This window comes from Trachypithecus francoisi, unplaced genomic scaffold (assembly GCF_009764315.1).
Source record: "Trachypithecus francoisi isolate TF-2019V2 unplaced genomic scaffold, Tfra_2.0 Lachesis_group12, whole genome shotgun sequence".
In the NCBI taxonomy this organism is placed as follows: domain Eukaryota; kingdom Metazoa; phylum Chordata; class Mammalia; order Primates; family Cercopithecidae; genus Trachypithecus; species Trachypithecus francoisi.
Genome location: NW_022681457.1, coordinates 67,168,076 through 67,185,814, shown reverse-complemented (window position 1 = coordinate 67,185,814; position 17,739 = coordinate 67,168,076). Strand labels below are relative to the sequence as shown.

Genomic DNA, 17,739 nt, shown 5'->3' with positions numbered 1-17,739 from the left:
GTCATCTGCTTGGTGGTATTTTTGGAAGCAGAACTGTAATTTGGTATTTGAGGATACAGGTCTGTGTCTACAAGTGGAGAATATGTTCAGATGATCTCTAATAAATAATTGTTAGTACTGGTCAGGGGTATTTGTGGGCTGGCAGCCTGAGTTTTTCAGACACGTTGTTGCGTGGATTTTGAGAGACAGTGTGGTATGATATTGAAGAGAATGGGCTCTGGGTATCCCAAATTTGGTTTGAATCTCAGGTCTGCCATTTCCTATCTGTATGAGCATAGGCAGTGTGTTCACTCAGGCTCCGAGTTCTACAGCTCTCAGACACATATTATAATAGTACCTACTTCATAGGAGTGTAATGAGAATAAAAATGTAAATCCCATGACAATAGACCCTGGAACATAAGGAGTGCTAAACAAATATTAAGTTAGGCCAACAGATTGCCTGAACTCAGGAGTTTGAGATCAGCCTGACCAACATGGTGAAACCCTGTCTCTACTAAAAATACAAAAAAGTAGCCAGGCATGGTGGTGTGTGCCTGTAGTCCCAGCTACTTGGGAGGCTGAGATAGGAGGATCACTTGAGTTCGCAAGGTCAAGGCTGCAGTGAGATGTGAGCACCCCACTGCAATGCAGCCTGGATGATGGAAGTGAGATCCCGACTCAAAAAAACAATTATATTAGGTTCGATCAGACATTTGGCAAGGATTGTATCCAAAATGATATTTGGATTGTATGTTTTGTGAAGGAGATGTCTACATTCACATTTGAGAATCTACTATGTGCAAAACTCTTTTCTGCTTTTTATAATAAAATATAATAAAATAATGCTAATTTCATTTATCTGAATTATGTTCATTCACAGAAAAAATTTGAATTATACTGATGATACAACTAAAGGCTATCCAAGAAATGGTAGGTGTTACTTATTTCAATCATATTGTTTTTCTATTTCAGGACTAAAGTTCACAGTTTCCTCAATGAGTAGAAAGATTCTTCTTTATAATTTCATTTTAATAAATATCTTAGGTATTATTGGTGCTCTGTTTCTAGATAAGAAGTATATCAGCTTTGTGGCAGAAGAATCTAGTAACCTAAAGAATGAAGTAATGAGAAAGTTAAAATTACCCATGCCCTTTCCCCTCCTCCACTTGTACCAGGATAAATTACTAATTATATTTTGGGGTAGGTTTTTCCAATTTTTATCTGTAAGCATATGTTTTTGGTTTTGTTTTTGCAAAATAAAATCACCTTACTTGATCATATGATTTCCAACCTTAGTTTGAAAAGGAATCCATGGGTTTCATTACCCCTGTGTGCATGTAAGAAGGAGAAGGAGGGCCCGTGGTAACTTATTTTGGCACCTTTGTTGAAAATCGGGTGGATATAAGTGTATGCATTTATTTCTCTGTTCTTTATTCTGCCTTGTCTATGTGTCTGTTTTTGTTCTAGTAACATGCTGTTTTGGTTATTATAGCTTTGTAGTATATTTTGAAGTCAGATAATATGATTTCACTACCTTTGTTCTTTTTGTTCAAAATTTCTTTGGCTATTCAGGGTCTTTTGTGGTCTCGTATGAATTTTAGAATTGTTTTTTCTATTTCTGTGAAGAATGTCATTGGTAATTTGATAGGGATTGCATTGAATCTGTAGATCACTTTGGGTATCATGGACATTTTAACAGTGTTAATTCTTCCAATTCCTGAAAATGTGATCTCTTTCCATTTATTTGTGGCCTCTTCAATTTCTTTCATCAAAGCTTTATAGATTTTATTGTACTGATCTTTCACCTCCTTTGTTATTCCCAGGCATCTTAAAAAAATAAAAAAAAAAAAAACATATAACAATTGTGAATGGGATTGCTTTTCTGATTTCTTTTTCAGATAGTTTATTAATGGCATATAAAAATGATACTGATTCTTTTTGTGTGTGTGTGAGATTTTTGAGACGGAGTTTTGCTTTTGTTGCCCAGGCAAGAGTGCGATGGCACAATCTCGGCTCACTGCAACCTCCACCTCCTGGGTTCTCAGCGTCCTGAGTAGCTGGGAGTACAGGCACACACCACCATGCCCGGCTAATTTTGTATTTTCAGTAGAGATGGGGTTTCACAATGTTGACCAGGTTGGTCTCAAACTCCTGGCCTCAGGTGATCCACCCGCCTCGGCCTCCCAAAGTGCTGGGATTACAGGCGTGAGCCACCGCACACCTGGCCATGCTACTGATTTTTGTATGTTGATTTTGTATCCTGCAGCTTTAGTGTGTTTGTTAGCTATACCAGTTTTTGGTGGAGTCTTTAGGACTTTCTATATGTAAGTTCATGTTGTCTACAGGCAGGGACAGGGACAGTTTGATTTCCTCCATTGCAATTTGGATTTTATTTCTTTTTTTTTTTTTTTGAGATGGAGTCTTGCTCTGTCGCCCAGGCTGGAGTGCAGTGGCGCGATCTCGGCTCACTGCAAGCTCTGCCTCCCGGGTTCATACCATTCTCCTGCCTCAGCCTCCTGAGTAGCTGGGACTACAAGGCGTCCGCCACCATGCCCAGCTAATTTTTTGTAGTTTTTTAGTAGAGATGGGGTTTCACTGTGTTAGCCAGGATGGTCTCGATCTCCTGACCTCGTGATCTGCCCACCTCGGCCTCCCAAAGTGCTGGGACTGCAGGCGTGAGCCACCACACCCAGCCGTCTTTTATTTCTTTCTCTTGCCTAATTGCTCTGGCTGGGACTTCCAGTACTATGCTGAATAAAAGTGGTGAAAGTGGGCATCCTTGTCTTGTTCCAGATCTTAGAGCAAAGCTTTCAGCTTTTTCCCATTCAGTATGATGTTAGCTGTGAGTTTGTCATATATGGATTTTTGTCATATACATGTGTTGAGGTATGTTCTTTCTTTTTTTTTTTTTTTTTTTTTTGAGACGGAGTCTCGCTCTGTCGCCCAGGCTGGAGTGCAGTGGCCGGATCTCAGCTCACTGCAATCTCTGCCTCCCGGGTTTACGCCATTCTCCTGCCTCAGCCTCCCGAGTAGCTGCGACTACAAGCGCCCGCCACCTCGCCCGGCTAGTTTTTTGTATTTTTTAGTAGAGACGGGGTTTCACCGTGTTAGCCAGGATGGTCTCGATCTCCTGACCTCGTGATCCGCCCGTCTCGGCCTCCCAAAGTGCTGGGATTACAGACTTGAGCCACCGCGCCCGGCCGAGGTATGTTCTTTCTATATGTAGTTTGTTGAAAAGGGCCCATAATCTCATTCTCACTTGAAAAACCTGAATATTTTTACCTTTTAGAATCATAGATTTATCAGTTAAAATTAATTACCAGGAAAAGAAATGATCGACTAAAATAGCATTTTGGGATTCAGTTTTTAAAAAGAGTTCAGCTGGGCTTACGCCTGTAATCTCAGCACTTTGGGAGACTGAGGCGAGCAGATCACAAGGTCAGGAGTTTGAGACCAACCTGGCCAACATGGTGAAACCCTGTCTCTGCTAAAAATACAAAAAAAAAAAAAAAAATTAACCAGACGTGGTGGCAGGTGCCTGTAATCCCAGCTACTCAGGAGGCTGAGGCAGGAGAATCATTTGAACCAGGGAAGCAGAGGTTGCAGTGAGCCGAGACCACATCACTGCACTCCAGCCTGGGTGACAGAGCGAGACTCAGTCTCAAAAATAAAATAAAATAAAATAAAAGTTAGATTCAGCTTCATTTCACAGAACAAAGAAATAATCTCTGATGTCCAAGTGCTTCCAAGTACCTATTGTATGAAATTTAGATCTATTGTACCTAGTGTATTGGAAACATTGTCTACACAATAGATACTCGGAATAGATACTAGCCAAAACATGAGATAGATAGTAAAAGTTAGGAAGAGTCACAGAAATCACCATGTTGTACTGAAGAACAGAATTTAGGCTGCTGTTAAATTCTTAATTTGGCAGTTTATCAGATCATATTCTCTGAACAGCTTTAGGTTACTGAAATGTTTTTTCTCTAGCTGCTGGGGGCAAAGGAAGGGCACATTTTCTCCTTAGGTATTTGAGAATCATTTTTGCTAATATTGTTTATTGAGGAGAATTGTGCACTTAAAGCCAGCCTTCAACATTTTTTGGTTAGCCACATAAGAATTCAGGCCAGAGAAACTTTAATTTTTTTCACATGAGAAAATGGAATTAGTAGGCCGGGCGCGGTGGCTCATGCCTGTAATCCCAACACTTTGGGAGGCCAAGGTGGGCGGATCATCTGAGGTTAGGAGTTCAAGCCCAGCCTAACCAATATGATGAAACCCCATCTCTACTAAAAATATAAAAATTAGCCGAGTGTGGTAGCATGTGCCTATAATCCCAACTACGTGGGGGGTTGAGACAGGAGAATTGCTTGAACTCGGAGGCAGAGATTGCAGTGAGCTGAGAGCTATACATCCGACAGAGAACTCCATTGCACTCCAGCCTGGGCAACAAGGCAAAACTCCGTCTCAAAAAAAAAAAAAAGTGGAATTAGTAGCATTATGTTTCTTTGAAAGCAGTACATTTAGGAATTTGTAAAGTTCTTCATCTCTGATAATAAAAGCCAACTTACATTAAGCAATTGTTTTATTAAATATTTTATGTGGATTTTACTTCATCTTCAGACTATTTTATATGCTAAATGACATTCTCTCCCAATTAACCAATGACACTTTAAGACACATTTTATTAAGTATCAGAGCTTAAATCTGAAAATCATATTCCAAAAGACTAACAAAAAGACTTGAAGTTTGTATTAGTTACTTCAAGAGACCATCTCTTAAATATTGCTTTTTTTTTTTTTTTTGAGACAGAGGCTTGCTCTATCGCCAGACTGAAGTGCAGTGGCATAGTCTGGCTCACTGCAATCTCTGCCTCCTGAGTTCAAGTGATTCCCCTCCCTCAGCCTCCTGAGGTCCATTATATCATTCTTATGTCTTTGCATCCTCATAGCTTAGCTCCCATTCATAAATGAGAACATGTAATGTTTGGTTTTCCATTCCTGAGTTACCTCACTTAGAATAATGGTCTCAACTCCATTCAGATTATATCCAATGCCATTATTTCATTCCTTTTTACGGCCAAGTAGTATTCCATAGTGTATATACATGTGTACACACACCACATTTTCTTTATCCACTTGTTGATAGACATTTAGGCTGGTTCCATATTTTTGCACTTGTGAATTGTGCTGCTATAAACGTGTGTGCAAATGTCTTTTTCATATAATTACTTCTGGCTGGGTACAGTGGCTCACACCTGTAATCCCAGCATTTTGGGAGGCTGAGGCCGGCAGAACACTTAAGGCCAAGAGTTTGAGACCAGCCTGGCCAAAATGGTGAGACCCCTGTCTCTATTGTTCAAAAAATAATAATACAAGAATTTCATGGCCGGGCGCGGTGGCTCAAGCCTGTAATCCCAGCACTTTGGGAGGCCGAGACGGGCGGATCACGAGGTCAGGAGATCGAGACCATCCTGGCTAACACGGTGAAACCCCGTCTCTACTAAAAATACAAAAAAAAAAAAAAAAAAGAATTTCATGTAATGTCTTCTTTTTCTCTGGGTAGATACCCATTAGTGGGATTGCTGAATCAAATGGTAGTTCTACTTTTAGTTCTTTAAGGAATCTTCATACTGTTTTTCACAGTAGTTGTACTAGTTCTCGTTCCCACCAGTAGTGTAGAAGTGTTCTCTCTTCACCACAACCATGGCAACGTCAATTATCTTTTGATTTTTTAAAATTATGATCATTCTTAGAGGAGTAAGGTGGTATCACATTGTGATTTTTATTGGCATTTTCCTGATCACTGATAATATTGAGCGTTTTTTCATATGTTTTTTGGCCATTTGTATATCTTCTTTTGAGAATTGCCTATTCATGTCCTTAGCCTACTTTTTGATGGGATTATTTGTTTTTTTCTTGCTGATTTGTTTGAGTTCCGTGTAGATTCTGGATGTTAGTCCTCTGTCAGATGTATAGTTTGTGAATACTTTTTCCTACTCTGTGAGTTGTCTGTTTACTCTGCTGATTATTTCTTTTGCTATGTAGAAGCTTTTTAGTTTAATTAAGTCCCATCTATTTATCTTTGTGTTGCATTTGCTTTTGGGTTCTTGGTCATGAACTCTTTGCCTAAGCCAATGTCTAGAAGAGTTTTTCCAATGTTATCTTCTAGAATTTTTATGGTTTTAGGTCTTAGATTTAAGTCTTTGATCCATCTTGAGTTGATTTTTGTCTAAAGTGAGAGATGAAGCTCCAGTTTCATTCTTCTATACGTGGCTTGCCAATTATCCCAGCACCATTTGTTGAATAATGTGTCCTTTCCCCACTTTATGTTTTTGTTTACTTTGTCGAAGATCAGTTGGCTATAAGTATTTGGCTTTCTGGGTTCTCTATTCTGTTCCATTGGTCTACATGCCTGTTTTTATACCGCTACCATGCTGTTTTGGTAATGATTGCTTTGTAGTATAGTTTGAAGTCAGGGAATGTTAAGTCTCCAGATTTGTTCTTTTTGCTTAGTCTTGCTTTGACTATGCAGGCTCTTTTTTTTGTTCCATATGCATTTTAGGATTGTTTTTTCTAGTTCTGTGAAGAATGATGATGGTATTTGATGGGAATTGCATTGAATTTATGGATTGCTTTTGACAGTATGGTCATTTTCGCAATATTGAATTCTACCCATCCATGAGCGTGGGATGTGCTTCCATCTGTTTGTGTCATCTATGATTTATTTTAGCAGTGTTTTGTAGTTTTCCTTGTAGAGATCTTTCACCTCCTTGATTAGGTATATTCCTAAGTTTTTTGTTTTCTGTTTTGTTTTTGTTTTGTTTTTGCAGCTGTTGTAAAAGAGGTTGAGTTCTTGATTTGATTCTCAGCTTAGTCGATGTTGGTATATAGCAATGCTACTGATTTGTGTACATTAATTTTGTATCTTGAAACTTTACGGAATTTATTTATCACATCTAGGGGCTTTTTGGATGAGTCTTTAGGGTTTTCTAGGTATATGATTATATCATCAGCGAACAGCAAGTTTGGCTTCCTTTTTACCAATTTGGATGCCCTTTATTTCTTTCTCTTGTCTGATTGCTGTGGCTAGGACTACTAGTCACTACTTTAAAATGCCAGTAATTCAGCAAGGACCATAAGTTGTAAATAGGAACGGGTAAGTCAGTGTATAGTGAAGACCACTAGAGAGATTCAGGTGATGTGCCTTGGGAATTCATGTGGAGGTGGCATTGATTAGATTCTGGTCATCATTGTAACTAAGTCCATGGAATATATATGGAAGTTAGTGAATGTATTCTGTAAGCTTTTACTGTCTAATTTTTTCTTCAAGTGATGTTAGATAAAAAGTGAAACTAGGCCAGGCGTCGTAGCTCATGTCTGTAATCCCAACAGTTTGGGAGGCCTAGGAGTGAGGATCTCTTGAGCCCAGCAGTTTGAGACCAGCCTAGCTAACACAGTAAGACCCTGTCTCTTAAAAAAATGTTTTTAATTAACTAGGCATGGTGGTACATACCTTTAGTCCCAGCCAGTCAAGAGACTGAGGCAGTAGGATTACTTGAACCCAGAAGCTTGAGTTTGCAGTGAGCTATGATCACATCACTGTACTCCAACCTGGATGACAGAGCAAGACGCCTTGCCCCTTTAAAAAAAAAAAAAAGAAAGAGAGAGAGAGTTTAGCGTTACTCTGGATGACATTGTGGCTAAGTAGCAAAACAAACCCAACTTTTATCACACACATTTGTGTGTGTGTGTGTGTACACATGTATTTTTTAAGTTAATGCATGAACAATGTTAAAATGATTATGAAATATATTCAAAAAAGAAAATCAAGATAGCAACTAAAAGAAAAGTAATGGTAACATATGATCATGTTGTAACAGAATAAATAAATTACCAGACTTTCTCAATATATTGATATCCTATAGCCTGTGTCGCAATGCTTGTCTGTCTTTTTAATGATTCAATGATATTGTACATTCTGTTTTTTCATCTTATTTTTCTTTTGACAGTATATCTGAAACTTTTTTATTTTATGAAATATGTTTCTCTACTTAGCATCTGATAGCTTCTTGGTATTCTATTACATGTATATTTTGTATTTAGCAAGGCAGTGTGTACTCAACACAGAACCAGGCCTAAGCATTTCCTTCTGTGCTGTGTTCTCTCTCATATTTTGACCAATTTCAACTGATTCTGATGCCGTAGAGGAGGTTCTAGTTTGAGGCCAGGCACGATGGCACATACCTGTAATGTGAATAGTTTGGGAGGCCAACGCAGGTGAATCACCAAGACCAGCCCCGCCAACATAGTGAAACCCCGTCTCTACTAAAAATACAAAAAAAATTAGCTAGGTGTGGTGGTGCACACCTGTAGCCCCAGCTACTTGGGTGGCTGAGGCAGGAGAATCGCTTGAACCTTAGAGGCAGAGGTTGCAGTAAACTGAGATCTCACCACTGCACTCCAGCCTGGGCAACAGAGCGAGCCTCCATCTCAGAAAAAAAAAAAAAAAAAAAAGCTTCTAGTTTGAACAGTGAGTCCTTTCTCAGCCTTGGAAGGTGGGAATGAAGGCAAGTGAATCTTCTCATGGAGAAACTGAGCAGCCAAATCTCAAGTCTAGATCAGCCTTCCCAAATTGGAGGCTTGTCCAGAAAACATCTTGTTATCTTGTCTGGATCTGGCTTTAATGAGCCAGTGACTTACTCTAAAACTACCTTTGTATGGCTAGGTTTCCTGGGGTGTGAAGGAGTGCTTAGATTCATTGTCTGTTTTTCCTTAAGTTATGTGTTCAGTTATGAGGGATTAATTTGGAAGAAGAAATAGAGGAGGAGAAAGATTTTATTAAATTAAGTCATATTGGGAACACTAACATCTCTTTTCTTCTCTCAGCTCTGGATTCTCTGGAGTTGGAATGTTTCCAGTATTGGAATCCCACTGAGTAAGACTGATCAGGTCTTACAGTTCTAAAACCATGACCTGTGTAAGTTGATTAATTCTGTTTCCTTGCAATATCATGATCATAGGTTATGTGGATTTTTTCATTAACCTAAGGCTTCCTATTTAAGAAGACCTCCTTCAGTTATCTGTCCCCACTTTCTTCTAATACAGTGAATAGTGATAGCAAATAACTCAATTTTCTCCCTATGATTATTTTCTGTCCACTTTTATAGTGATTGTCAAATGTATTTAATATTCATGTGCTTATTCTTCAACCAAAGTCTATGATAGAGCAGTAAAGGAGTGAAGTCTCAACAGGGAACTATTTGAGCTTCCTTTATAGGCCCTTAGTTTGGTGAATTAGAGATGTTGGTCCTATTTGGGTACCATAGGTAGGCTTTGACATTCTCCACAGACCTGAGTTTTCTAGGCAGATAAGATGGGATTTGGTTATCAATTGATCTGTCTTAGTATGCCATGAGATCTCATATTCTTTGAGAATTTTAGAATTGTTGGAGATATACCATGGATCTTGCCAAGGAATTACTGAGAGACAAGTTTTTATTTTGTGGTTGAATGTGTTCTGCTGAACTTGGGTGACATCTTTTTGATTATGAGTCATCCTGTATCAGTATCCATTCTGGAACAAGAAAAGTATTTAATGATGGAAAATGGTGATGAATGAGAATATTATTCTAAGGAGTAAATATGCTGATTTCCAGAACTGGGGAAGATCTTTGAAGTTTTGTCCAACAAAGTATATGAAGGTAGGCTAGCCACGGTGGTTCATACCTGTAATGCCAGCACTTTGGGAGGCCAAGGTGGGAGGCTCGCTTGAGGCCAGGAGTTTGAGACCCCTTACAAAAAAAGTGAGACCCCCATCTCTACAAAAAAAGTACAAAATCAGCTGGGCCTATAGTCCCAGTTACTCAGGAGGCTATGACAGGAGGATTGCTTGAGCTTGGGAGGTCAAGGCTGCAGTGAGCTGGGATTGTGTCCCTCCACTCCAGCGTGGGCAACAGAGTGAGCCTGTTTCAAAAAAAAAAAAAAAAAAAAAATTTAAAAAATGTACATGAAGGTAAAAGATGGATTAACAATGGAGTAAGTCTGAAATATTCATAATAAAATTGTTGCACAGTCAATAAAAAATGTATTTGTCAAAATAAAGAAAAATGCTTATTATGTGCTCTGACATAATGTAACTTGAGGCTTGTGGAAATGTCTAAATGTTCTGCAAAAGTTTTTTTTTAAAAAAAAAAAATGGAAATTGGCCAGGTGCAGTGGCTCATACCTGTAATCCCAACACTTTGGGAGGCTGAGGCAGGCAGATTGCTTGAGCCCAGGAGTTTGAGACCAGCCTGGGCAACATGATAAAACCTGTCTCTACAAAAAATACAAAAATTAACTGGGCGGGTCTTGCCTACCTGTAGTCCCAACTGCTAGAAAGGCTGAGATGGGAGAATCACCTGGGCATGGGAGGTCAAGGATGCAATGAGCCATGTTTGAGTCACTGCACTCCAGCCTGAGCAAGATTAAGACCCCGTCTCAAAAAAAATAAATAAATAGAACAAAACAATAAAATATGGAGATTATTAAATTTGACAAGGACATCTCATTTTTCTAACTTAAAGGAAAAATAGTTTAGAAACTCATGTTTGTTGGGAATTTACGTATCACACGACTAGCAGACTATGTAGTTGTGTCTTTAATACTTTATTGAATTTGGCCGGGCGCGGTGGCTCAAGCCTGTAATCCCAGCACTTTGGGAGGCCGAGACGGGCGGATCACGAGGTCAGGAGATCGAGACCATCCTGGCTAACACGGTGAAACCCCGTCTCTACTAAAAACTACAAAAAACTAGCCGGGCGAGGTGGCAGCGCCTGTAGTCCCAGCTACCCGGGAGGCTGAGGCAGGAGAATGGCGTGAACCCGGGAGGCGGAGCTTGCAGTGAGCTGAGATCCGGCCACAGCACTCCAGCCTGGGTGACAGAGCGAGACTCTGTATCAAAAAAAAAAAAAAAAAAACTTTATTGAATTTTATTTTATCCATTCCTCAGCAGGTCTGAATTATTGCGGTAGCCTTCCACATGCAGAAAAGTTTGTCTGTGGCAATAGGATCCTTTAGGAATATGTAGACACATTGCTTTAGTCTGCTACCAGTCATTAGCCACATATGCTATATCACTCCTTTTCTCCAATGTGCTCTTTTAATATCCTGTCTTTCCATCTTTAAAATGTTTTTTAAATTATGTCATGAATGGGTTTGCAGTTTCAGGAATTAGTGACATTCAGGGATGTGGCCATAGACTTCTCTCAGCAGGAGTGGGAATACCTGGACCCTAATCAGAGGGACTTATACAGGGATGTGATGTTGGAGAACTACAGAAACCTGGTCTCACTGGGTAAGTTTATTTGCCTCAAGTAATTTAAAATGTGATCTGTGATATGTTACCTTTCAATGCAGTGAATTTTGAGGCTGTATTTTACACAGTTGAAGTTCTTCTTCCTGTTCTTAGAGGAAGATTTCAGCTCTGCCTGTTTGACAATGGCTGTGCCACCAAACACCATCATTTTCTTCATCCTTTAGAGATAGTCACATATTCTCCTGCCCTTTATGATTGTCTCCTTTCCTTAATATCCAAGGGGCTGGGTTAAAATTGTATATTATTATTATAAAATTATATATTATTAGTCCATGAATAACCATTGTCCAGGAATCCTGGTTTCCCATTGTGTATATTTCCAGAATTCCTATAGATATGCTGTGTCATCATCTGATCCACCTGCAGGGACAACAGATGCAGACTCATGATTTACTCTGAGTATAAGCAGAACCCCTGTGACTTATATAGTGCTGGATTAGATGAACAATATTTGTTGAAAACTGAAGAGTCCACATTTCATTTCCTGTAGCCAATTTGTATGATTTATTGTTGAAAGTTATAATTCATGAACTTTGCATTGAGTTTGAATGAAGATTTTATATATCAGTCCGGATGCTTTTTTTTATCTCATACAGAAATAATAAGATAATCATAATTGGTACAACTATGGTCATTATGTCCCCAGCTACTCTTCAGAAGGGAGGAGGAATATATATATATAAAATAACTTTATATATATAATATATATAATAACATATAAAATAACTTAATCCTCAAATAACTATGTGTTAGTATTATTGTTATTATCTTATTTATTTATTTATTTTGAGACTGGGTCTTGCTCTGTCACCCAGGCTGGAGTGCAGTGGTGCAATCATAGCTCACTGTAGCCTTGACCTCCTGGGCTCAAGTGATCCTCCCGCCTCAGCCTCCTGAGAAGCTGGGACTATAGATGCACCACCCTGCTTGACTAATTTTTTTTTTTGTAGAGGTGAGGTCTCGCTGTGTTGCCCAGGTTGGTCTCAAACTCCTGGTCTCAGTGATTGTCCCACCTCCACCTTCCAAAATGCTGGGATTATAGGCGTGAGCCACTGCGCCTAGCCAATAGTAGTATTATTATGCCCAGTTTATTTGCCAAATTGGAATAATGAGTTGAAGTCACATGGCCAAAGTCACAAGGTTGGTAGATTTAAGAGGAATAATTTGTGCCCCAGCCTTCTGGCTCTAGAGAACTTCACAGCTCCTTTGGGGTAGTCATATTTGGAAATAGACATTTTATAAGGTCACAGGTTAAACTTTCTCCTAAGAGACCAAGTGTGTATGAGTTTACATTAAAATAAGGTTTTATTGTACCTGCTTCATTTCTTCAGTCATCTCACCCCTCTTTTATTTGAAGTCCTTAGTTCATTGTAAATTTAACCAAAGCTCAAAAGTTTCTGTTACTTCTGTTTTTATCTTTATGCCATGTGGCATTTCTTTTCTTATAAGGAGGACATTCCATTTCTAAACCAGTTGTGGTGGACTTACTGGAGCGAGGAAAAGAGCCCTGGATGATTTTGAGGGAAGAAACACAGTTCACAGGTAAGGAAGGCAGGGGACACCATCAGGGCCAGCCACAGCCCATGTGGTAAGAGAAAGGAGACACTTTTGTGTCACTTTGTTTGTGAAGCCCTCCTCCAAGGCACCCAGACTTCTGGAGCAAAGGCCTACAACCTGGTGGGGAATAAAGATCTCAGCATAAGCTATAGAAGAAGCTTCAACTTTACCCCATTTACCAACCACCTTATTTCCTTTCTATTTCAAACCCATTTTCAGTAATGGGTGCTTTCTTTTTTCTTTTCTTTTCTTTTCTTTTTTTTTTTTTTTTTTTCCGAGACAGAGTCTTGCTCTGTCACCAAGGCCGGAGTACAGTGGCTTGATCTCCACTCACTGCAACTTCCGCCACCTGGGTTCAAGCGATTCTCCTGCCTCAGCCTCCCGAGTAGCTGGGATTACAGACGTGTGCCACCACCCCCAGCTAATTTTTGTATTTTTAGTAGAAACAGGGTTTCACCACGTTGGCCAGGCTGGTCTCGAACTCCTGACCTCATGATCCGCTCGCCTCAGCCTCCCAAAGTGCTGGGATCATAGGCGTGAGCCACTACACCCAGCCTCTTTTTTCTTGAGTGCAATATTTTACCTGTGTTTTGGACTCAGCTGTTTTTCCAGCTCCCCTTTTGCACACACACAGACAACACACATATCAATGTAGTGATCATGAGCAAGACATGTAAGGTCCTTATCCTCATGGAAATTTACATTGTACTAAAGAACACATAAAAATAAACAGGTAGCCTGGGCACAGTGGCTCACACCTGTAATCCCAACACTTTGGGAGGCTGAGGCAGGTGGATCACGAGGTCAGGAGTTCAAGACCAGCCTGGCCGGTCTTCAATGGTGAAACCCTGTCTCTACCAAAAATACAAAAATTAGCCGGCCATGGTGGCAGGTGCCTGTAATGCCAGCTACTCAGGAGGCTGAGGCAGGAGAATTGCTTGAACCCGGGTGGCAGAGGTTGCAGTGAGCCGAGATCGCGCCTTTGCACTGCAGCCTGAGTAACAGAGTGAGACTCTGTCTCAAAAATAAAATAAAATAAACAGGCAAACAAATACTATTAGACAGTAGAATAAGCAATGGTAGAAAGTAAGCAGAGCTGGGCGCGGTGGCTCAAGCCTGTAATCCCAGCACTTTGGGAGGCCGAGACGGGCGGATCACGAGGTCAGGAGTTCGAGATCATCCTGGCTAACACGGTGAAACCCCGTCTCTACTAAAAAATACAAAAAGCTAGCCGGGCGAGGTGGCTGGCACCTGTAGTCCCAGCTACTTGGGAGGCTGAGGCAGGAGAATGGCGTAAACCCGGGAGGCGGAGCTTGCAGTGAGCTGAGATCCGGCCACTGCACTCCAGCCTGGGTGACAGAGCGAGACTCCGTCTCAAAAAAAAAAAAAAAAAAAAAAAGAAAGTAAGCAGAGATTAGGCCGTTTTGGATGAGATGGCCTGGGACAGCTTCTTTGGGGCGGTAGTATTTGGAAAGAGACATGGTATAAGGTCACGGGCCATGTGTTTATCTGGGGAAGAATATTCCAAGCTGAATAATGAGCTTGGAAGGCTAAGGAGATGACTGGGGCAGTAGAGGGAAGGAGTGTGGAGAGTCAAGGGAGGAGAATGGAGAGAGCTATGTGAGTTTGAGGAGCACCAAAGTAGACCAGAATAGAGATCCTAAGAGGAGAGTGACAAGAAATGAGGTCACACTGTTAGGAGGAGTCAGATCATATGAGGTATTGTTGAATTTGAATTGTTGGGAATACAAGGATTAGAAACAATGATGTTAGCCGGGCGCGGTGGCTCAAGCCTGTAATCCCAGCACTTTGGGAGGCCGAGACGGGTGGATCACGAGGTCAGGAGATCGAGACCATCCTGGCTAACACAGTGAAACCCAGTCTCTACTAAAAAATACAAAAAAAAAAAAAAAAAAACTAGCTGGGCGAGGTGGCGGGCGCCTGTAGTCCCAGCTACTCGGGAGGCTGAGGCAGGAGAATGGCATAAACCCGGGAGGCGGAGCTTGCAGTGAGCTGAGATTCAGCCACTGCACTCCAGCCTGGGCGACAGAGCAAGACTCCGTCTCAAAAAAAAAAAAAAGAAAGAAAGACACAATGATGTAATTGTTCTCAAGACATTTTTGAAAACATCAGACAGATTCAGAGAACAACGTATAACAATGCGTAGCTTACTGAGTCTTATAAGTTTTTTTTTTTTTTTTTTTGAGACGGAGTCTTGCTCTGTCGCCAGGGGCTGGAGTGCAGTGGCCGGATCTCAGCTCACTGCAAGCTCCGCCTCCCGGGTTTACGCCATTCTCCTGCCTCAGCCTCCGGAGTAGCTGGGACTACAGGCGCACGCCACCTCGCCCGGCTAGTTTTTTGTATTTTTAGTAGAGACGGGGTTTCACCGGGTTAGCCAGGATGGTCTCGATCTCCTGACCTCGTGATCCGCCCGTCTCGGCCTCCCAAAGTGCTAGGATTACAGGCTTGAGCCACCGCGCCCGGCTGAGTCTTATAAGTTAAACAGTTATGTCACTACAGCTGGGTCAGGAGTTAAAACTTTAAAACTTTTTTTATTTTAATATAATTTTAGAGTTTCAGAAAGGTTATAATGACATACAAGATTCTTTTATACCCTCCAAGCACTATTTCTAAACAAGGAGATAGTTTCTAGTTAATTCTGAAGTCCTCCACATGTCTCCAACTAGTCACAGTCTTCTTCCTCCTGCTAAGTGTAACCACTGTTCTGATTTCAATGGTAATAAGTTCCTTCCTTTTATTCTTTCTCCAATTTCAAGTCTTTTTAAGTTTTCACAAGTCTCTAAGTTTTGTCTTCATCTTTCTTTGTGTTCCTAACTCCTTATTTGCTGAAGAAACATGTTCCATTCTAGATTTTGCTGATGCCATCCCTGAGATTTGCTTAAATATGTTCTCTGACCCCTCTATATCCTCTAATTAAGTAGAGGGAGCAAGAGGCTTATGTATCTGAGTCCAGAGCTCACACTGCTCACTGCACAACAACCAGTAAGTCAAGAGACAAGGTGTTAGGGCGAGGAATTTTACTTTAGAGAGCCAGCAAACAGAGAAGATGGCAGACTAATGTCCTAAAGAACCATCTTAAAAGGCATGAATCTCATGCCGTTTTTTATGTTGGGCAAAGGAGAACAAGGAGGAGGTTGAGGGTCAGAAGGTGACTGGCAACTACAGATATCTGGGCGTCAGCAGGGGTCTGAGAAGGTTGCACAACGTAGTCCTCGGTCAGGTCACAATGCTCCTGTAAATCTTTTTTTTTTTGAGACGGAGTCTCGCTCTGTTGCCCAGGCTGGAGTGCAGTGGCGCGATCTCGGCTCACTGCAAGCTCCGCCTCCCGGGTTCCCACCATTCTCCTGCCTCAGCCTCCCGAGTAGCTGGCACTACAGGCACCCGCCACCACGCCCGGCTAGTTTTTTGTGTTTTTTAGTAGAGACGGGGTTTCACCGTGTTAGCCAGGAGGGTCTCAATCTCCTAACCTTGTGATCCGCCCATCTCGGCCCTCCAAAGTGCTGGGATTACAGGCTTGTGCCACCGCGCTCGGCCGCTCCTGTAAATCTTTTTTTTTTTTTTTTTTTTTTTTTTTTTTGAGACGGAGTCTTGCTCTGTCGCCGGGGCTGGAGTGCAGTGGCCGGATCTCAGCTCACTGCAAGCTCCGCCTCCCGGATTCACGCCATTCTCCTGCCTCAGCCTCCCAAGTAGCTGGGACTACGGACGCCCGCCACCTCGCCCGGCTAGTTTTTTGTATTTTTTAGTAGAGACGGGGTTTCACAGTGTTCGCCAGGATGGTCTCGATCTCCTGACCTCGTGATCCGCCCGCCTCGGCCTCCCAAAGTGCTGGGATTACAGGCTTGAGCCACCGCGCCCGGCCTCCTGTAAATCTTTAACATAATGTTGTTACTTGTATGTACACCCTCCCTGTCTCCTTGGGAATTATTAATAGTTTTGGAAAGGGATTATTATCCTTGCTTTAAGGTTATACTATAAACTAAATCCTCCCATTGTTAACTTGGCCAGCGTGCAGGAATGAGCAAACGCCATTAGCTTGTGAGATTAGAAGTAAGGTGGAGTCAGCTATGCCAGATTTATCTCACTGTTACACTTAATCGATTTTGATTCAATTTATTTTATTTATTTTTTTGCAAGACAACTTCCTGGGCAGTATTGTATGCATCATATGTTGGCACTTTTCCTGCTCCCCTCACACCAGAGAGAACTGGGCTTACGGTTTACTGTGTTAAAGGAAAACGCCACCTCTAAAGAGCTTTATTTAGTGTCTCAGGGGCGGAAGGGCAAGGATGGCTTTTACTGAGAATTAAAAGTGTGGTTTAAGGCTGATCTTCATGCGGGGACTTGATTAGGATTAGGTAAAGATCACGATACCACAGTGGTGAATTAGTGGAAACAGCTAGGTTAGAATTTTGAGGTTAGGAATTGAAAATTTTCTAGAGTACAAACTGTTGATGTTTGCCATTTAGGAGTTAATGGATCGCTGGGCTGGGCGTGGTGGCTCACGCCTGTAATCCCAGCACTTTAGGAGGCCAAGGCAGGTGGATCACGAGGTCAGGAGATCGAGACCATCCTGACGAACACTGTGAAACCTCATCTCTACTAAAAATACAAAAAAATTAGCCGGACATGGTGGTGGGCGCCTGTAGTCCCAGCTACTGCGAAGGCTGAGGCAGGAGAATGGCATGAACCCGAGAGGTGGAGCTTGCAGTGAGGCGAGATCATGCCACTGCACTCCAGCCTGGGCGACAGAGTGAGACTCCGTCTCAAAAAAAAAAAAAAAAAATTGATGTATCTTTCAGGAATTTCCAGTAATGAACAA

The 17,739-nt window shown here is 41.4% G+C and overlaps 1 protein-coding gene across 2 annotated transcripts in view; it reads left to right on the top strand.

Moving 5' to 3' along the window:
• The window catches only part of ZNF573 (zinc finger protein 573), a 56,660-nt gene that overhangs the window by 9,933 nt on the left and 28,988 nt on the right, over positions 1–17,739 (top strand). For both annotated transcript variants that reach the window (XM_033226036.1, XM_033226035.1), the window contains exons 2-5: positions 862–911; positions 8,873–8,963; positions 11,189–11,321; positions 12,792–12,884. In XM_033226036.1, coding sequence (XP_033081927.1) covers positions 8,955–8,963; positions 11,189–11,321; positions 12,792–12,884 — 235 coding nt within the window. In that variant the 5' untranslated portion in view covers positions 862–911; positions 8,873–8,954. The remainder of the gene's footprint in view (positions 1–861; positions 912–8,872; positions 8,964–11,188; positions 11,322–12,791; positions 12,885–17,739) is intronic.